Source organism: Gymnogyps californianus, chromosome 1, assembly GCF_018139145.2.
Source record: "Gymnogyps californianus isolate 813 chromosome 1, ASM1813914v2, whole genome shotgun sequence".
NCBI lineage: Eukaryota > Metazoa > Chordata > Aves > Accipitriformes > Cathartidae > Gymnogyps > Gymnogyps californianus.
The window spans coordinates 24,271,622-24,290,160 of NC_059471.1; the positions used below are offsets into that span (position 1 = coordinate 24,271,622).

The following is an 18,539-nucleotide window of genomic DNA, read 5'->3' on the forward strand; positions in this document are numbered from 1 at the left end:
AATAAAAGCCATATATATTCATAGAGAAGACAGAACGTGTGCTGTATAGACATCTTAATTCACTGTCATAAAGCACACCTTTTTCCTTCACAGTATGTCACAGCTACATGCCGGTAACACCAGGTGCCTCTGAACTACAATCCCTGAGCCAAGGCAAAGGGCTTTAGGAGTGTCACACTTTCACACTTAATGCCAGCCAGGATATATACTCAAATGTCTCTTGCCTCTCTAAATAATTAAAATGTCATTCTTGATGAGAAATCTTCAGACTTATTTTTTCCTTCTGATTTTGGTTTTTCAGTCTAGAATCGCTCCCAAATATCTATATTTGTTTATTCTGTGCCATGAATGGAAGCATCTTCTTCAGCTGTGCAATGTTCTTTCTGACTTTGTTTCTAAAGAGCTCATATTATATTTTTTCCTCCACTCTTTACTACTTCTTGAAAAATAAAACTCAAATCAGCTACTGTCCACTTACTTACCAGCAGATGGTGGATGCAATCAATAGGACCACATCAACATGCAAAATCTGATGTATTATTGTTCATATATTTCACAGCTATAATTATATCACATCAGAATTTTATTTGCAGATCTGTCCTTCATGTTTTATTTTTTTTATATACCAGAACATATTTTTAAATCTTGTAGAAGTCAATGGGAAGTAAGGATACATTTCAAAACAACCCTGCTTTTGCAGGCCTTACTGTATTAGAGCCTTCATGACCTGTCCCACAAGCCTTCTTTATGAGATTGTGGTGGGTTGACCCTGGCTGGATGCCAGGCGCCCACCAAAGCCGCTCTATCACTCCCCTCCTCAATTAGACAGGGGAGAGAAAATAAAACTAAAGGCTCATGGGTTGAGATAAGGACAGGGAGATCACTCACCAATTACCGTCACGGGCAAAACAGACTCGACTTGGGGAAAAATTAGTTTAATTTATTGCTAGTCAAATCAGAGCAGGATAATGAGAAATAAAACCAAATCTTAAAACACCTTCCCCCCACCCCTCCCTTCTTCCTGGGCTTAACTGTACTCCCGATTTTCTCTACCTCCTCCCCCCTGAGCGGCGCAGGGGGACGGGGAATGGGGGTTTGGGTCAGTTCATCACACGTTGTTTCTGCCGCTCCTTCCTCCTCAGGGGGAGGACTCCTCACACTCTTCCCCTGCTCCAGCGTGGGGTCCCTCCCATGGGAGACAGTCCTCCACGAACTTCTCCAATGTGAGTCCTTCCCACGGGCTGCAGTTCTTCACGAACTGCTCCAGCGTGGGTCCCTTCTTCCACGGGGTGCAGTCCCTCAGGAACAGACTGCTCCAGCGTGGGTCCCCCGTGGGGTCACAAGTCCTGCCAGCAAACCTGCTCCAGCGTGGGCTCCTCCTCTCTCCACGGGTCCACAGTTCCTGTCAGGAGCCTGCTCCAGCGCGGGCTTCCCATGGGGTCACAGCATCCTTCGGGCATCCACCGGCTCCAGCGTGGGGTCCTCCATGGGCTGCAGGTGGATATCTGCTCCACCATTCACCTCCATGGGCTGCAGGGGGACAGCCTGCCTCACCATGGTCTTCACCACGGGCTGCAGGGGAATCTCTGCTCCGGCGCCTGGAGCACCTCCTGCCCCTCCTTGTTCACTGACCTTGGTGTCTGCAGAGTTGTTCCTCTCACATATTCTCACTCCTCTGTCTCTGGCTGCAACTGCTACTCCCCTGTAACTTCTTTTCCCTTTCTTAAATATGCTATCCCAGAGGTGCTACCACTGTTGCTGATGGGCTCGGCCTTGGCCAGCGGCGGGTCCATCCTGGAACCCGCTGGCATTAACTTTGTCGGACACAGGGGAAGCTTCTAGCAGCTTCTCACAGAAGCCACCCCTGTAGCCCCCCCACTACCAAAACCTTGCCACGCAAACCCAATACAGAGATCACTGCCACTGAAACAGAGAACTATTTATTTGAATAATGGTCAAAGAATTGAAACATTTAATATGTGATAATATTCATTACCAAATTTAAGTCATTCCACAGACATTCCACAATCTGTTAAGGCAGGCAAAATCCTTCTGCCAAGGACAATAAAAGATCTGCTTTTGAAGCACCTTAGCATGAGGAACATCCACCTGCACACTGACAACAAACTAGAAGTAGCAAAGCAAGGTCCTTACAAGGTTTGTGAAAACAAGAAATATACCAGCTCTGACCATTCCTCTCAAGTCATACATGAAGAAAGGGCGATGCCCTAATTGCACATTACAGTGACTTGAAGGAAATCACAGGTGATTGCAGCCACTGCCACCAGCATTGTTACTGGGAACCAAAAGGATATGAGCTGCTACCAACCTTCTAAGTAAATCCTCCCTTGATTTAATACCTCTCACAACATGCCCCTTATATGCACTAGGAATTATTTTGTTAAAATTTCTTCTCTTTCAGCTCCTTGCACGTAATTGCATAACTAGTACATAACTGTGACATTGGCTTGTGTTTAACCAGCAGCATTACATGTTCATTTCTTTACTTTCAGCTACTTCAAAAAGTTTCACTTATTGCTTCTATGCACTCCACGTGTGAATATGCACATCATTAACAGACGGGATTTCATCATTTGAAGATCTCTTGGCTAACAATGTTCTGAGAGTATTCGTGTGGGTCATAGCTTGTGTTACGCATTTCGGAAATCTTGTCATCAGAATGAGATCATTTATCAAAGCAGAAAATGAGACGCACACCATGTCTATAAAAATTTTATAAGTACATATTAAAGGTATTCATAATACATTGATTTGATTAGTACATTAGTAAAATTAATATATTAATATAGTATTGTATACTACATTATGACATTATACTATATATAATACATAACATTATGTATGTTCCAATAATCTCAGTTTGCATTCTAGACACATGCTAGTTTCAAAACACTTAAAAATATCATGCATTATCTATTTTTGCACTATTTTCTGATATTCTAAATGAAAGTGAGTGTAAAAAAATAACCAAGGTCCTTCAATTCCTTGACTTTAGGTAGTCAAGATGTGTAGAAAGAACCTATGAAACTTAAACATTTTACTTTATTAATTACTACTGTTCATTCTGCATTAAAGATTATGGACAAGCTAGATAGTGTTAGACTATTTGCTGTCTGAATTTATTCTGTGATGTGTCAAATCATCATCACCTGAAGTGGTCAGGCAGTTGGACTAGATGATCATTGTAGGTCCCTTCCAACTGAAATTATTCTATTCTATTCTATTCTGTTCTGTTCTGTTCTGTTCTATCTCCTTTTTTTGGCACAGGAACTAGTAAGTGCTTCTGCTATTTTTGAATTGTGTATTTCAAAATGTGCATACTTCCAAATGATCGCACCATATCCTGTCCAGCATTTGTTCCCAAATTAAGAATCCTCGAGCCAATAGAAATGTGGGACCAAATTCATACTTGCTGTGGCCAAATCCTACTTCCTTGCAAGCTTATGGTACAATACGGTGACACTGTTTTCGGGTGATCAACCCTTTAAAAACATGAGACCTATTATTACTTCCCCTCTCTTTGTTCAAGTTAGCCAAACCTACAAACTCTGCTTTCTCAGCGCCTGTCAACTTCAGACAGGAAAGATTTTATCTTGCATGACTTCAGACGCTTACAGTGCAGATGTCTATGAACTAGTCACTTTGCGCTCTCTTTATAGTCAAGGAATTGTGAAATTTACCTAATTCTAAAAAAGACATCCAAAGTAGGCCTAATGAATCATATCCCAAAAGTATCTGTTGACTTCATTGACTGTAAAGACAGCCAAGGCACAACTTTCTCAGTACTTCAGCTTTGTAAATGGCTGAAGTTAGGTAAAATGAATTTACCTTGTTAATAGATACATATTGTGGATGTGTAAAATTAGAAGAGGTGAATCCCAGGCAAGATATCAGAGATCTTCTGTGTATTTAGTGGATGTAGTGCCATGTATATACTACATAGTGCCATAGCCCTGCCAAGTCTCACACACTCTGCCTGAGATTCTTTCAGCTTGCTCCTGGCTGAAACTCTGCCACTGCAGTATCTGTACCCCGAGCAGTGCCCAGACACTGCTGGAGCCTCTCTCCAGGGCTGGCTGCCTGTGTACCAAATATTGCAGTGATTCAATATTCTGCTGTCTGCAAAAGCCACCATGCTGGCCACAGCCAGGGAGCTCAACCCCGGATCGTTGCATGCTCACGGGAGCCCTGTTTGGCAACACCTCCATTCTTACATCCTGACACCAGCTTCCACTCTCCCATTGGTGACCAGGGGGCTCATAGCCCCATAGCACATGAATTCTGATGTCACAAACATAAGGTTAAATTATTTTTGAATGCCAGCCAGGGTTTGCCCAAACATGTAAGTATACTATATATAAAGCATTTCATTGCTATTTTTCAGTAAACCATAAAATCTATTTCTTACATAGGTGCTGATTGTCTAATGGCGGTGTATTTGTTCTTCATTGGAGCTTTTGATTTTAAATACTGTGGACAGCATAAAAAATATGCTGTGCTGTGGATGGAAAGTTTACCATGCCATATCATGGGGTTCATTGCCATGCTATCTACAGAGGTGTCAGTCCTGTTGTTGACATATCTGACCTTGGAAAAGTATTTAGTGATTGTCTTTCCCTTCAGTAATATCCGTCCTGGAAAGCAGCAGACAGTAGTGATTCTTACATCCGTATAGATTGCTGGATTTGCCATAGCAATAATCCTATTCTGGGATGAGGATTTTCTTGGAAATTATAACAGGGAAAATGGAGTTTGTGTCCCATTGAATTCTGATCAAATAGAAGAAATTGGAGGCAACATGTATTCTCTTGATATATTTCTTGGTAAGTTTAATTTTTACTGTTACAATTACTGATTATTATTATTTCACTAGAAAAACTGACAGTCTACAGAACATTCACTGATAGATGCACTTTTCACTACAATATTAATGTTCATGTTGTAATACTTCCCAAAGGCCCACAAAAGGACCAGAGCCTCATGTGCTGTGTGCTGGCTGCACACTTATAGAATCATAGAATCATAGACTCACAGAATCATAGAATCATAGACTCATAGAATGGTTTGGGTTGGAAGGGACCTTTAAAGGTGATCTAGTCCAACCCCCCTGCAATAAGCAGGGACATATTCCACTAGATCAGGTTGCTCAGAGCCCCATCCACCCTGACCTTGAATGTTTCCAGGGATGGGGCATCTACCACCACTCTGGGCAACCTGTTCCAGTGTTGCACCACCCTCATCGTAAAAAATTTCTTCCTTCTATTTAGTCTGAATCTACCCTCTTTTCATTTAAAACCATTACCCCTTGTCCTATCGCTACAGGCCCTGCTAAAAAGTCTGTCCCCATCTTCCTTATAAGCCCCCTTTAAGTATTGGAAGGCCACAATAAGGTCTCCTCGGAGCCTTCTCTTCTCCAGGCTGAACAGCCCCAACTCTCTCAGCCTTTCCTCATGGGAGAGGTGTTCCATCCCTCTGATCATTTTTGTGGCCCTCCTCTGGACTCGCTCCAACAGATCCATGTCGTTCCTGTGCTGAGGACTCCAGAGCTGGATGCAGTACTCCAGGTGGGGTCCCACCAGAGCAGAGCAGAGGGGCAGAATCACCTCCCTCGACCTGCTGGCCACGCTTCTTTTCATGCAGCCCAGGATATGGTCGGCTTTCTGGGCTTTTTCTATATTTTTTCTTTGTGTCACCTGAAGAGTTTAGCATCTAATTTTAACAAAACACAAGTGAGTGTAAAAAAGAAGAGGAGAAGACGTAGAAGGAAATAGTAATTTGAATAACAATGAGATAATGCAATTACTTAGCTATACTGTGTGTACAACTGAATGGTTTGAAACCTTTTCGTTTTTATAAATCAGTAAAATCATAAACCTTCCACTACTACTCAGTGTAGTCTGGATTGCATAAAACGGTGATAATATAAATAATATGGGATGAAACTTTAAAACGTGTAGCTTTATGTGCATTATACTGGCAGGGAATAATGATTAAACATATACATATAAAATAAACTGGAAATTAACAGAATAAAACCCAGAAACTTCAGCCTGAAATATGTATGAGATGGTCATGCTCATCCTCAGAGCACTCACTCACAGCAAAGACTGAGAATTATTCAAACTGCTACCAAACGATCTTCTCCCTGACCTGCATTTGCAGAGCCATGAGGATTATTTTGCCAGTACATATACATTTAACAGTTATTCCTCATTTTATATCTTGATATCAAAAAGATGAAAAAGCTACATATCAAAAGACAAAGCTAGTTTTTTAAAATTATACTGAGTAGAAAGTAAAAAAGGCAATACACATGTCAAATCAGATTCATGTAGTGACTTTCCATCAATAAAATTATTATGTTATGCTTTCCAATTCTTTTAGTTTGTTTCAACCCATGTTTCTGAGCAAGAGCCTGTTTTCAGGTTGTGGTGGGTTGACCCTGGCTGGATGCCAGGTGCCCACCAAAGCCGCTCTGTCACTCCCCCTCCTCAATTAGACAGGGGAGAGAAAATAAAATGAAAGGCTCGTGGGTCGAGATAAGGACAGGGAGATCACTCACCAATTACCGTCACGGGCAAAACAGACTTGACTTGGGGAAAATTAATTTAATTTATTACCAACCAAATCAGAATAAGGTAATGAGAAATAAAACCAAATCTTAAAAACACCTTCCCCCCACCCTCCCTTCCTCCCGGGCTTAACTTTACTCCTGATTTTCTCTACCTCCTCCCTCCAGCGGCGCAGGGGGATGGGGAATGGGGGTTTGGGTCAGTTCATCACACGTTGTTTCTGCCGCTCCTTCCTCCTCAGGGGGAGGACTCCTCACACTCTTCCCCTGCTCCAGCGTGGGGTCCCTCCCACAGGAGACAGTCCTCCACGAACTTCTCCAACGTGAGTCCTTCCCACGGGCTGCAGTTCTTCACAAACTGCTCCAGCGTGGGTCCCATCCATGGGGTGCAGTCCTTCAGGAACAGACTGCTCCAGCGTGGGTCCCCCGTGGGGTCACAAGTTGTGCTGGTTTTGGCTGGGATAGAGTTGATTTTCTTCATAATAGCTACTATGGGGCTATCTTTTGGATTTGTGCTGAAAACAGCGTTGATAATACCGGGATGTTTTAGTTACTGCTGAGCAGTGCTTACACAGAGTCAAGGCCTTTTCTGCTTCTCACCCCACCCCACCACTGAGCAGGCTGGGGGTGCACAAGAAGTTGGGAGGGGACACAGCTGGGACAGCTGACCCCAACTGACCAAAGGGACATTCCATACCATATGACGTCATGCTCAGCATAGAAAGCTGGGGGAAGAAGAAGGAAGAGGGGGATGTTTGGAGTGATGGTGTTTGTCTTCCCAAGTAACCATTACACGTGATGGAGCCCTGCTTTCCTGGAGATGGCTGAGCACCTGCCTGCCAATGGGAAGTGGTGAATGAATTCCTGGTTTTGCTTTGCTTGCGTGCGTGGCTTTTGCTTTACCTATTAAACTGTCTTTATCTCAACCCATGAGCATTCTCACTTTTACTCTTCCGATTCTCTCCCCCATCCCGACGTGGGGAGAGTGAGCAAGTGGCTGTGTGGTGCTTAGCTGTCAGCTGGTGTTAAACCACGACAGTCCTTTTTGGCACATAACGTGGGGCTCGAAGGGTTCAAGATAACGACAGATTTGATTGGAATGTGGCAGATCAAATTTATAGCTGTTATTGCTGTTTAGCTATTAATTGACAGGCTTCTGTGCTTGCCATGGGGCTTGCTGGCCTTACTGTATATTAGTCTAGTGCTCTTTAGTGGCTGCTTTTTGATTTCGTTGCTTGCTGTAGTGCTGTACTGCTTATCATCTTACTCTACTGTGCCTGGGAACATTTTGATAACAGCAATGGCTATGTGCCTGGGCTGGCAGATGGCCAGGGCATTGCTGCTGCTTCTGTGCTGCTGTACTGGACAGGTTGGAACTCCAGTGTGAACTCGTCGAAGGGACTGTGACCTGTGGCTGAGTCCCTGTGGGAGCAGGATACCCCAAAGTGTCTGTGGCCGTGAATAAGTCCACACCAAAGCAGGTACATCTCGAAGCATCTGTGGCCGTGGCTATGTCTGTGCTGCAGCAGGTATACCTCTGAAAGGATTGTGGCCCAAGAATAAGTCCACACTGGAGAAGGTACACCTCGAAGCATCAGTGGCTGTGCATGAGGTCATGATGGAGCATCTCAAAGCGTGTGGCCATGGATAAGCCTGCGACAGAGCAGGTACACCCCTGGAGGGACTGCAGCCATAGGTAAGGCCATGTTGGAGCAGGTTTACTTCTGAAGGGACTGTGGCTGTGGGTAAGGCCACGCTGGAGCGGGTATATCTCTGAAGGCATTGTGGCCCATGGAGAAGGCCATGCTGGAACAGGTGCACCTCAAAGCGACTGTGGCTGTGGATAAGTCTATGCTGCAGCAGGTATACCCCTGATGAGACAGGGGCGCATAGATAAGGCTCCACTTGGAGCAGGTACAACCCTAATGGACTGCAGTCTGTGGATAAGTCCAAGCCGGAGAAGGGGCAAGGAGAGGAGTTCACTGCAATGTTAAACCACATGGTCTAGTCCAAAGGGACCAGGGGTGGAGATTGTAATGGAAATATCTTTAAATTGTTGTAACCCGGGATTTGGTTTGCATGTTACAGAAATTACTACAGCAGGAACCCCTTGTTGCTAGCCAGGCTATGAGCAAGGGGAGGAGTTCATTGCAATGTTAAACCCGATGGTCTGGTCCAAAGGGACAGGGGTAGGGATTGTAATGGAAATACCTTTAAACTGTTGTAACCCATGATTTGAGTTGCATGTTATAGGAATTGCTATAGCAGGAACCACCTGAACCAATGGAGGACAAGCCTTATAAGAAGCAGTGCAGGTGCAGCGTTGACCTGACCTGAGCTGGCTTTGGTGCCCAATAACTCCACAGAACACACTCCCTCTCCTGTCCTGAGTGACCACCATAACAGATGGAGTCCAAAGTCATGGACTAAATTAACTCAATGGATGTTTTGTGGACATTTGTGGACATTTTAAAGACATTTTATAGGGGTGGTCCACAGACTAAGGGAATGATATCTGTGTATTATATCAAAGGATGGGAAGGGTGGTAGTGGTTAATGAGGATGTCTTGGATAGTATAGTACCTGCACATGATGTAAATGGTATGGAATAAGGGGTGGAGAATGTGCTGGGTTTGGCTGGGATAGAGTTAACTTTCTTCATAGTAGCTGGTATGGGGCTATGTTTTGGCTTCGCGCTGAAAACAGTGTTTTTCTGTTTCACACAGATAATACACAATGCTGTGTATTATCAGCACAGTGATAATACAGATGTTTTCGTTATTGCTTCTCACCCCACCCCACCAGTGAGTAGGCTGGGGGTGCACAAGAAGTTGGGAGGGGACACAGCCAGGACAGCTGACCCCAACTGATCAAAGGGATATTCCATACCATATGACGTCATGCTCAGCATATAAAGCTGGAGGAAGAAGAAGGAAGCGGGGGACATTTGGAGTGGTGGTGTTTGTCTTCCCAAGTAACTGTTATGCGTGATGGAGCCCTGCTTTCCTGGAGATGGCTGAACATCTGCAAGCCGATGGGAAGTGGTGAATGAATTCCTGGTTTTGCTTTGCTTGCGTGCGTGGCTTTTGCTTTACCTATTAAACTGTCTTTATCTCAACCCATGAGTTTTCTCACTTTTACTCTTCCGATTCTCTCCCCCATCCCGACGTGGGGAGAGTGAGCAAGTGGCTGTGTGGTGCTTAGTTGTCAGCTGGTGTTAAACCATGAGACAAATCCTGCCAGCAAACCTGCTCCAGCGTGGGCTCCTCTCTCTCCATGGGTCCACAGGTCATGCCAGGAGCCTGCTCCAGCGCGGGCTTCCCATGGGGTCACAGCCTCCTTCAGGCATCCCCCTGCTCTGACGTGGGGTCCTCCACGGGCTGCAGGTGGATATCTGCTCCACCGTGGACCTCCATGGGCTGCAGGGGGACAGCCTGCCTCACCATGGTCTTCACCACGGGCTGCAGGGGAATCTCTGCTCCGGTGCCTGGAGCACCTCCTCCCCCTCCTTCTTCCCTGACCTTGGTGTCTGCAAAGTTGTTTCTCTCACATCTTCTCACTCCTTTCTTCTGACTGCTGCTGGTCTTGCGCAGTTTTTTTTTTTCTCCTTCCTAACTATGTTATCCCAGAGGCGCTACCACCGTCGCTGATGGGCTCGGCCTTGGCCAGCCGCGGGTCTGTCTTGGAGCTGTCTGGCATTGGCTCTAACGGACATAGGGGAAGCTTCTAGCAGCTTCTCACAGAAGCCACCCCTGTAGCCCCCCCCCCCCCCCAAAACCTTGCCACACAAACCCAATACACAGGTGCTGGGATCTTGACATAAATGGCTCCTTCAATGGCTCTCAGCTACTTATTGGAGTACTCCAGTCCATGGAGTTGCCATCTGATGAACTGTTAAAAGCCTTGCTCTGCAACACAGCGCAGTGCGATTAAAATCCAAGTTGCACAGCCTGCTCTGCACTGTTCTTCCATCAGTAATTTGGGATGGATATTTATACAGAACCGAGGAAGCCAGTCTGAAATGAACATACACCTCAGATTGGTTTGTCACTTTTCTGGGGAATATGTCGTTCTTTCCATACTATGTGAGAGTCCTGCAGGTGGTTTCTGCTTCAGATTTACTGCAGCATTTCTAGTCAGGAGACCAGATCTCTGTGGAATCACGAGCCCACCCATATTGTGCATTAACTCTGTTTCTATAGTAACTTCTTACAACTTATTCACATTTCGCTGTGTAACAGATGGGAACACGTGATATGTGAGCAGGCTGTTTGACACTAGACAATATTGAGGAGCTGTTTCTAACATAAAATTGGTATCTATGTACTACAGATACATTAATGTAAAAATTATAACAAAGTAATGGAAGAGAATGAAACAGAGAGGACAGAGAGAGGTTGGGAGAAAGGGAAGAGAGGAAAGACCATTTCAATGCCATTTGTTTCCAATCTTGTTTCTCCACAGGTGTGAACCCACTAGCCTCCATCATCATCGAGTCTTCATAGGTCAGCATGTTGTGTTCCATGCAAAAAACTGCCCTTCAGACATCAGAGGTAAGGAGTCACATACACAGGGATGTTGCTGTTGCCAATCAGTATTTTTTAATAGTATTCACTGATGCCATCCGCTGGATTCCTGTCTTTGTCATTGAAATCCTCTCCTTATTCCAGGTCGAAATTCCAGGTAATGCTGTGTGTGTGTGATTTCTTTTGTTAAAGATGCAATTTAAACCAAACCAATTCTGCCAGGGGAATTCTAGTTAACCATTGGTGAAGAGTAAGTATTGCCCAAAATATTTGACTTTTTCTACATTCAGAAATTGAGCTTTAAAGTACATACATACAAACTTCAATCCACGTATGTAGGTGAGAACCAGAACAGGCTATCCAGTGAAGAGGTTCTCCTCTGCTACACCTGCAAAACCCCATGGTAATATGTATGAGTAGGTCCATTAGTTTGATCATCGGGAAAACAAAACTACAACAGGAGAGTCTCTAAGCAACCCAGACACCACATTTATAAGTGCAGGCATTGATTTCCAGGGGGTCCTGAGGAGGCTACAGGCCGTCCCTGCTCCCGCAGGGCAGCACACACTCTCCCCTGCCAGCCCGCGGAGGAGCTGTACAATATCACAGTTCTCCGTCACCGCACCGGTTATATGCACCCCTGCTGACCTTGCAGCTGCTAACAGATAACAGGGTAATAAAGGCATCCTGCTTTCCCATTATAATTCTAGAAAATTGATACTTCATGTTTGTAGAAAATTGGGTAAATTATTCTCCATAATATGAAAGGTATTAAAGAAATGTAGTAAATGGTCAATGGTTTTATCATAAAACTTATTTAGCCTCATTGGGAGCACTGAATTCCATTTGCAAAACCAGGAGAAAAGTGATTACATGTAGGTTGTTAAAAATAAAACATGGCCATCATGAGGGTGTTCAGAAGATGTACGACTGTGGCTGGCATGGAGTTCATGATGGTGAGGCTCTATACACAGCCCAGCTAATGGCCCTCTGAGCAAGTCACTTCACCCCTCTGTACTCCAGGTTCCCCCTGTAAAACAATAATGATGATAGCTTTTGTAAGGCATTTTGAAACCTACTGATGAAAATTGCCATGTAAAAAATAGGTATGGGATTTGGATTTATATTAAATACTATCCTAAAGAGAGATGGACTTTAGCTCATGTTTAGTGCTTTTATTAAAGTCCAGTAGATAGAGAGAAAGACACTCTCTGGTGAAAAGCTCTTTTTTCCCCCCTTCTCATGAAAACCCATGGTGAACTCAATGAAAACCACAATGAGCAATGTTGAATTCAAATCCCGTTCTTGTAAAAACAATACTATGGTAGCGTTCCGCAAAAAATTATATAAAGTGGCGTGACATAAAGTAAAATAAAGGACATACATAAAGTAAAAATGACATAAAGACATGTTTGCTTCTTTAGCATTCCCACAACAGAGCGTATGAAGTATCTTACCTTTTTTCCTAGACACTGTCCCTTCCTGGATAGTGATATCTGTTCTGCCAATACACAGTGCCTTGAACCCCATTCTCTATACTCTCACAACTAGTGTCTTTAAGGAGAAGTTGAAGCAGTCACTGGACAGTCATTGAAGGAGGGCAATTTTCAAAAAATGATGAAAAAACTTCAGCCACTTCAATCATGTGGACAGACGATCCCCTCACCCATAGCTCTTCATTTAGGCTTGAATTTTTAAAAAATTACTCCTGAGGACAGTACTAACTTTTATTTACCAATCCACAAGTGGTTGTTTCTCAGCAAGACAACAGAAACAGGACTTAACTGCCTTACAGCTGCATTAATCTATTTGAGATTCATATGCAGACTCTTTTTGGCCATTACCATCTCTGTATTTATCTTCCTGAAAAACAAAACCACAACTGTTGCATTCATCAGGGGAGATTTGTATTGCAGATTGAAACACAGGCAGACTGTGCACTGGGGCTAAAAACAGCAATACTTTTCTACTATTCATCCCCCTTCCCCAGAGAGTCAGTGTGTCTGTACTTGCTAGCTATAGTCTTCATATAATATATATAGATTAAGGGAAAGGAGCTTTGTCTCATTTGGTCTGTGCTACCAATTTCAGGATATATCCTTGTAGAGAGGTGTTTCTCCCAGGGTTGGAAGTCCTTGGTGGGAGAAGGCCAGAACATTCTGTGCAACATGTAAATCTATATTAATCTATATAAATCTAAGATTTAAGTAATATGTGAGCTCTGCAGAATGGTGAATGTCTCTTTGTGCACATGAAGTCACTACTCAGAACTGCAAGACCCGAGCAGTGTTATTATGGTATTTTTAAGGTACTAAAAGTCAAGTGAAACTTCCTGTGTAAGCAACAGAGCCCAGACCGAAATAAAAATTAAATAATGAAGCTCTCAGAACGACCCTTGAAAGCAGTCAATTCAGTTTTCATTGCATCAGTTTTTATGAAGCATAGGCATCTGGGCAGCATGGGTAAGCACATGCTTGGGGGAGCATTTATGGGACTGAGGCACTTGCAAGGAAGAACAAGTCCCCGTTATTAGTTATGTTTTCATAACCACCTTAGCTATATTTTGACTTTATTGCATATGAGCTGCCTACCTGTTATAAATAGAAGAATCAAGCTCTTAGAAAAAAAGTACAACTTTTAGCAAACTTTTACTTTTTTTTAATATTTAATAAAGAAAGCTCCAGAAAATGTTTCAGAAGCTCCAGTTCATAAATCGTTCTGAAGTGCCATCAAATGAAAGGAGTTTGGAGCAATGAGGAAGATCCGGAAAGGGAGGAAAACCTCCAAGTGTATGGGCACACCACTGAAAATAAGGAGGAGCCTGAAGAGTTAACATTTCTCAGCTGAGATGACGAGACTGAGTATGTGCTTCAGGCCCACCCAGACTGTGAAATATGATGGATATATTTGAACCACCATGAAGGCAGGAAGTCAAGTCCAAAAATACGGTCATTGTACTGTGGCAATGAGCCCAGCTGTGAGGTTTTGACCCAAGTATTCACACAGCACACACTTCAGCATGGGATTCTGTCTGAAGAAATCTAAACTGCCATTTAGGTATCAGAAGATGCTCTCAGTTAGTGACTCAGTCAACCTACTTTCCAGTACTGACCAACCCACTGGGTGCCTTAATTTGATAGACACTGTCCTGCTTGGCCTGAATGGTGCCTGGAGCCTCCTGGGTTCAGCATGTGCCTGGTGACGGCAGAGCAAGAGTCCAGGGGCAGAGGAGCTATAGCAGCTTGCTGGTTCATATCGGTGTTTTCTCTGCTCGTAGTTGTGGAGGTGAAGTAGGTTCTGGCTGTTGTAGGTGCTACAGGAAGTGCCCATCCTCAGACACAGCAGGACTTCGGATACACCCAGGCTATTATGATGGATGGGGATGCCAGGGAAGGAGCAAAGCAGCCCCACTGTTGGTACTGCAGAAGGGGCAGTCGCATGCTGGGGCAGAAGTCAGAGGGCAGCACCCCAGTGAGGCTGCTCTGTCACCTAAAATACATGTTGCCTCTGCAAACAGAGGTGCTGCCAGCTACCCACAGTCCAGATTTCATGTGGCTGCCCTGGAGAGCCCTGGAGAGGCAATTTCCTCCCCTGCACTCTCTCCTGACATACCAACTGCTGCATCCCTGTAGCAACCAATGTGCACTGCACCAGCTAAATAGTGGGGATGGGAAGGGAAATTGGTCTTGAATACACCTCTCTGGGCACTTCCCTAGGATAATGTAGACACAATTTGTCATGTTTTCCTCTCCTTGACAAAATCTTTACTTGAAGTGGTTGTTCCTCTTGAACTTTGGGATGAAGTAGAACTTGATCCTCATCCAGCCTTGACTGTCCACCCAAATTTGATTTTGTCGTGGTTTAACCCCAGCCGGCAGCTAAGCACCACGCAGCCGCTCGCTCACTGCCCCCCCACCCCTGGGATGGGGGAGAGAATCAGGAAAAAAACCTCGTGAGTTGAGATAAAGACAGTTTAATAGGACAGAAAGGAAGGAAAAACAATGATAATGATAATAATAATGTGACAATAGTAATACTAAAAGAATTAAACTATACAAAGCAAGTGGTGCACAATGCAATTGCTCACCACTTGTTGACCGATGCCCAGTTAGTTCCTGAGCAGCGATCCGCCCTCCCAGCCAGCTCCCCCAGTTTATATACTGGGCATGATGTCATATGGTATGGAACAGCTCTTTGGCCAGTTTGGGTCAGCTGTCCTGGTGGTGTCCCCTCCCAGCTTCTTGTGCCCCTCCAGCCTTCTTGCTGGCTGGCCATGAGAAGCTGAAAAATCCTTGACTTAGTATAAACACTACTTGGCAAGAACTCAAAACATCAGTGTGTTATCAACATTATTTTCCTATTAAATCCAAAACACAGCACTATACCAGCTACTAGGAAGAAAATTAACTCTGTCCTAGCCAAAACCAGGACAGATTTAAAAAGACAGGATACTTTTCCACATTCATTGGTAATCTGTTCCAACACATTATTATTTAAAGTATATAATTTATTAAAATAAACAAATGAATTCAAATTTGTCTTTTCTGGGTTTCCACTTGCAGTACTTGAATTGACTAAGAATATGAAAGAAGAAAAAAGCTTTGCTTATTCTGACTAAAATGTCTCAAACATCTAAGTCTCATTGTTAATCCTTAAAAGCTATTTGCTTTTTGCAACACTGCTACTCTTTTTTCTATAAGTTGTAAACCTTGATGGCCCTGTCCTCCTCTGATAAGATGTAAAAAAATGACAGATAAATTGTTAAAAAGCAAAAAAGGAGGAATTATACACAGAATCAGAGATTACAGAATCACAGAACCACAGAAAAATTGAGGTTGGAAGGCATCTCTGGAGATCATCTAGTCCAACATCCGAGCTCAAACTGGATCAGCTAGAGCAGGTCTTCCAGGATCATGTCCATCTTGATTTTGAATATCTCCCAAAGATGCAGACTCCACAACATCTGGGTTGCCTCTTCCAGTGTTCGATCACTGTACAGTAAAGATTTTTTTTTCTTACATTTAAACAGAATTTTCTGTATTTAAATTTGTGCCCATGGTCTCCTGTCCTGTCATCGGGCACCACAGATAAAAGTCTGGCTCTGTCTTCTTTACTCCCTCCCAACAGGTATTTACACGTGTTGGTAAGATCCTCCCTGAGCCTTCTCTTCTCCAGGCTGAACAGTCCCAGCTCTCTCAGCCTCTTCTGATATGTCAGATGCTCCAGTCCCTGAATGATCTTCATGGACATCTTCCTTGGTCACAATTCAGTATGTACATGTCTCTCTTCTGCTGGGGAACCCAGATGTGGACCCAGCACTCCAGATGTGTCTCACCAGGGCTGCACAGAGAGGAATGGTCACCTCCCTTGACCTGCTGGAAACACTCTTCGTAATGCAGCCCAGGAGGCTTTGGTCTTTTTTACTACAAAGGCACACTGCTGGCTCATGATCCACTTGTTCTCCACCAGGACTCCCAAGTCCTTCAGAGCTGCCTTCCAGCTGGTGGGTCCCCAGTGTGTACTGGTGCACGGGGCGATTCCTCTCCACGGGCAGGGCTTGGCTTTTCCCTTTGTTGAACCTTGTGAAATCCCTGTCAGCCCATCTCTCCAGCCTGTTGAGGTCCCTCTGAATGGCAGCACAACCAGCTGGTGCATCAACCCCTCCTCCCTGTTTTGTATCCTCTGCAAACTCTGTCCCATTGTCCAGGTCATTAATGAAGTTGTTAAACAGTGTTGGCTCCAGTATCGACCCCTGGAGTACTTCACTAGTGACTGGCCTCCAGCTGGACTGTGTGCCTCTCAGCCTGGCAGCTCACTTTTCTATCCACTTTACTGTCCATTTATCTAGTTCACATTTCATCAGTTTGTCTATGGGACGTTATGGGAGACAGTGTCAAAAGACTTAATAAAGTTGAGATAAACAGCATCCACGGCTCTCCCTTCATCCACCAAGGCAGTCATCTCATTGTAGAAGGCTATCAAGTTGGTCAAGTATGACTTCCCTTTCATACAAACATGCTGACTGCTCCCAATCATCTATTTGTCCTTCACATACGTTTGGAAATGGTTTCCAGGATTATTTGCTCCATCACCTTCCCAAGGATCAAAGTGAAGCTGACTGACCTGTGGTTCCCTGGATCCTCTTTCTTGACCTTCCTGAATATAGGAGTGACATTTTCTTTCTTCCAGTCCTCAGGAACATCCCCTTATATGACCTTACACAGTTTCTTAGCATATACAATATTGGGGAGGTGTCCTGTTTTCAGCTGGGATAGAGTTAATTTTCTTCCTAGTAGCTGGTATAGTGCAGTGTTTTGGATTTAATAGGAAAATAATGTTGATAACACACTGATGTTTTGAGTTCTTGCCAAGTAGTGTTTATACTAAGTCAAGGATTTTTCAGCTTCTCGTGCCCAGCCAGCAAGAAGGCTGGAGGGGCACAAGAAGCTGGGAGGGGACACCACCAGGACAGCTGACCCAAACTGGCCAAAGAGCTGTTCCATACCATATGACGTCATGCCCAGTATATAAACAGGGGGGAGTTGGCCAGGGGGGGCGGATCGCTGCTTGGGAACTAACTGGACATTGGTCGGCAAGTGATGAGTGATTGCATTGTGCATCACTTGTTTTCTTTGTTCTAATTCTTTTATTTTTATTATTATTATTGTTATTGTTGTTATTATTGTCTTCCTTTCTGTCCTATTAAACTGTCTTTATCTCAACCCACGAGTTGGGTTTTTTCGATTCGCTCCCCCATCCCACTGGGTGGGGGGAGTGAGTGAGCGGCTGCGTGGTGCTTAGTTGCTGGCTGGGGTTAAACCATGACAAAAGATTAAAGAGATTTGTGCAATTTTTTTTTCCCTCTTATGATTGTAATTCTTTAGAAACATTTCCATGGCTATTTGCCTAATTTTTAATTTAAAAAAAAAGAATAAGGTCAGAACAAACAGCTGTGCCTGAACAAATATTGCTCATATAATCACCCACCATGAAGAACAAAAAGGAGAGTACTGCTTTAAACATTTTTACTCTGTTTTTACTGGGATCTGTTTAACAAGAAAAAACTAACAGCTGGCTTTACAACATAATTTTTTGACAGAACACAATGAGGAATAAAATAATTTCTTGTCCCTCTAGAGCTAGTATGTGATCAACGACAAATGAAACACAGGAGCAGGAACTGAAAGCAAATAGTGAAAATCCCAAGTGCAGTTCAATTCTGTGCAATGCAGGGAAGTTTTTTAAGGTTATTATGAGCCTGATGGCAGCAGAGAACATTCCCCTGTACATTTTATCAGTGAATGACCAATCAACAAACACTTCAGCCTTGGAAATCCTAACAAGAGATACTCTAAGTCAGAGCTAGATCTTTTAAATAGTAATCTTTTATATTATCTCCCTACTCGAAAGAAAAGATAAAA

At 43.8% G+C, this 18,539-nt stretch overlaps 1 protein-coding gene across 1 annotated transcript in view; it reads left to right on the forward strand.

The window, feature by feature from the left end:
- Positions 1-12,830, forward strand: part of RXFP2 (relaxin family peptide receptor 2) — a 30,423-nt gene extending 17,593 nt beyond the window's left edge. Inside the window, 5 exon segments of the mRNA XM_050915094.1 lie at positions 2,514-2,732; positions 4,434-4,844; positions 11,057-11,275; positions 12,588-12,727; positions 12,729-12,830. Coding sequence (XP_050771051.1) covers positions 2,514-2,732; positions 4,434-4,844; positions 11,057-11,275; positions 12,588-12,727; positions 12,729-12,830 — 1,091 coding nt within the window.
- The last annotated feature ends 5,709 nt before the right edge of the window (positions 12,831-18,539 follow it).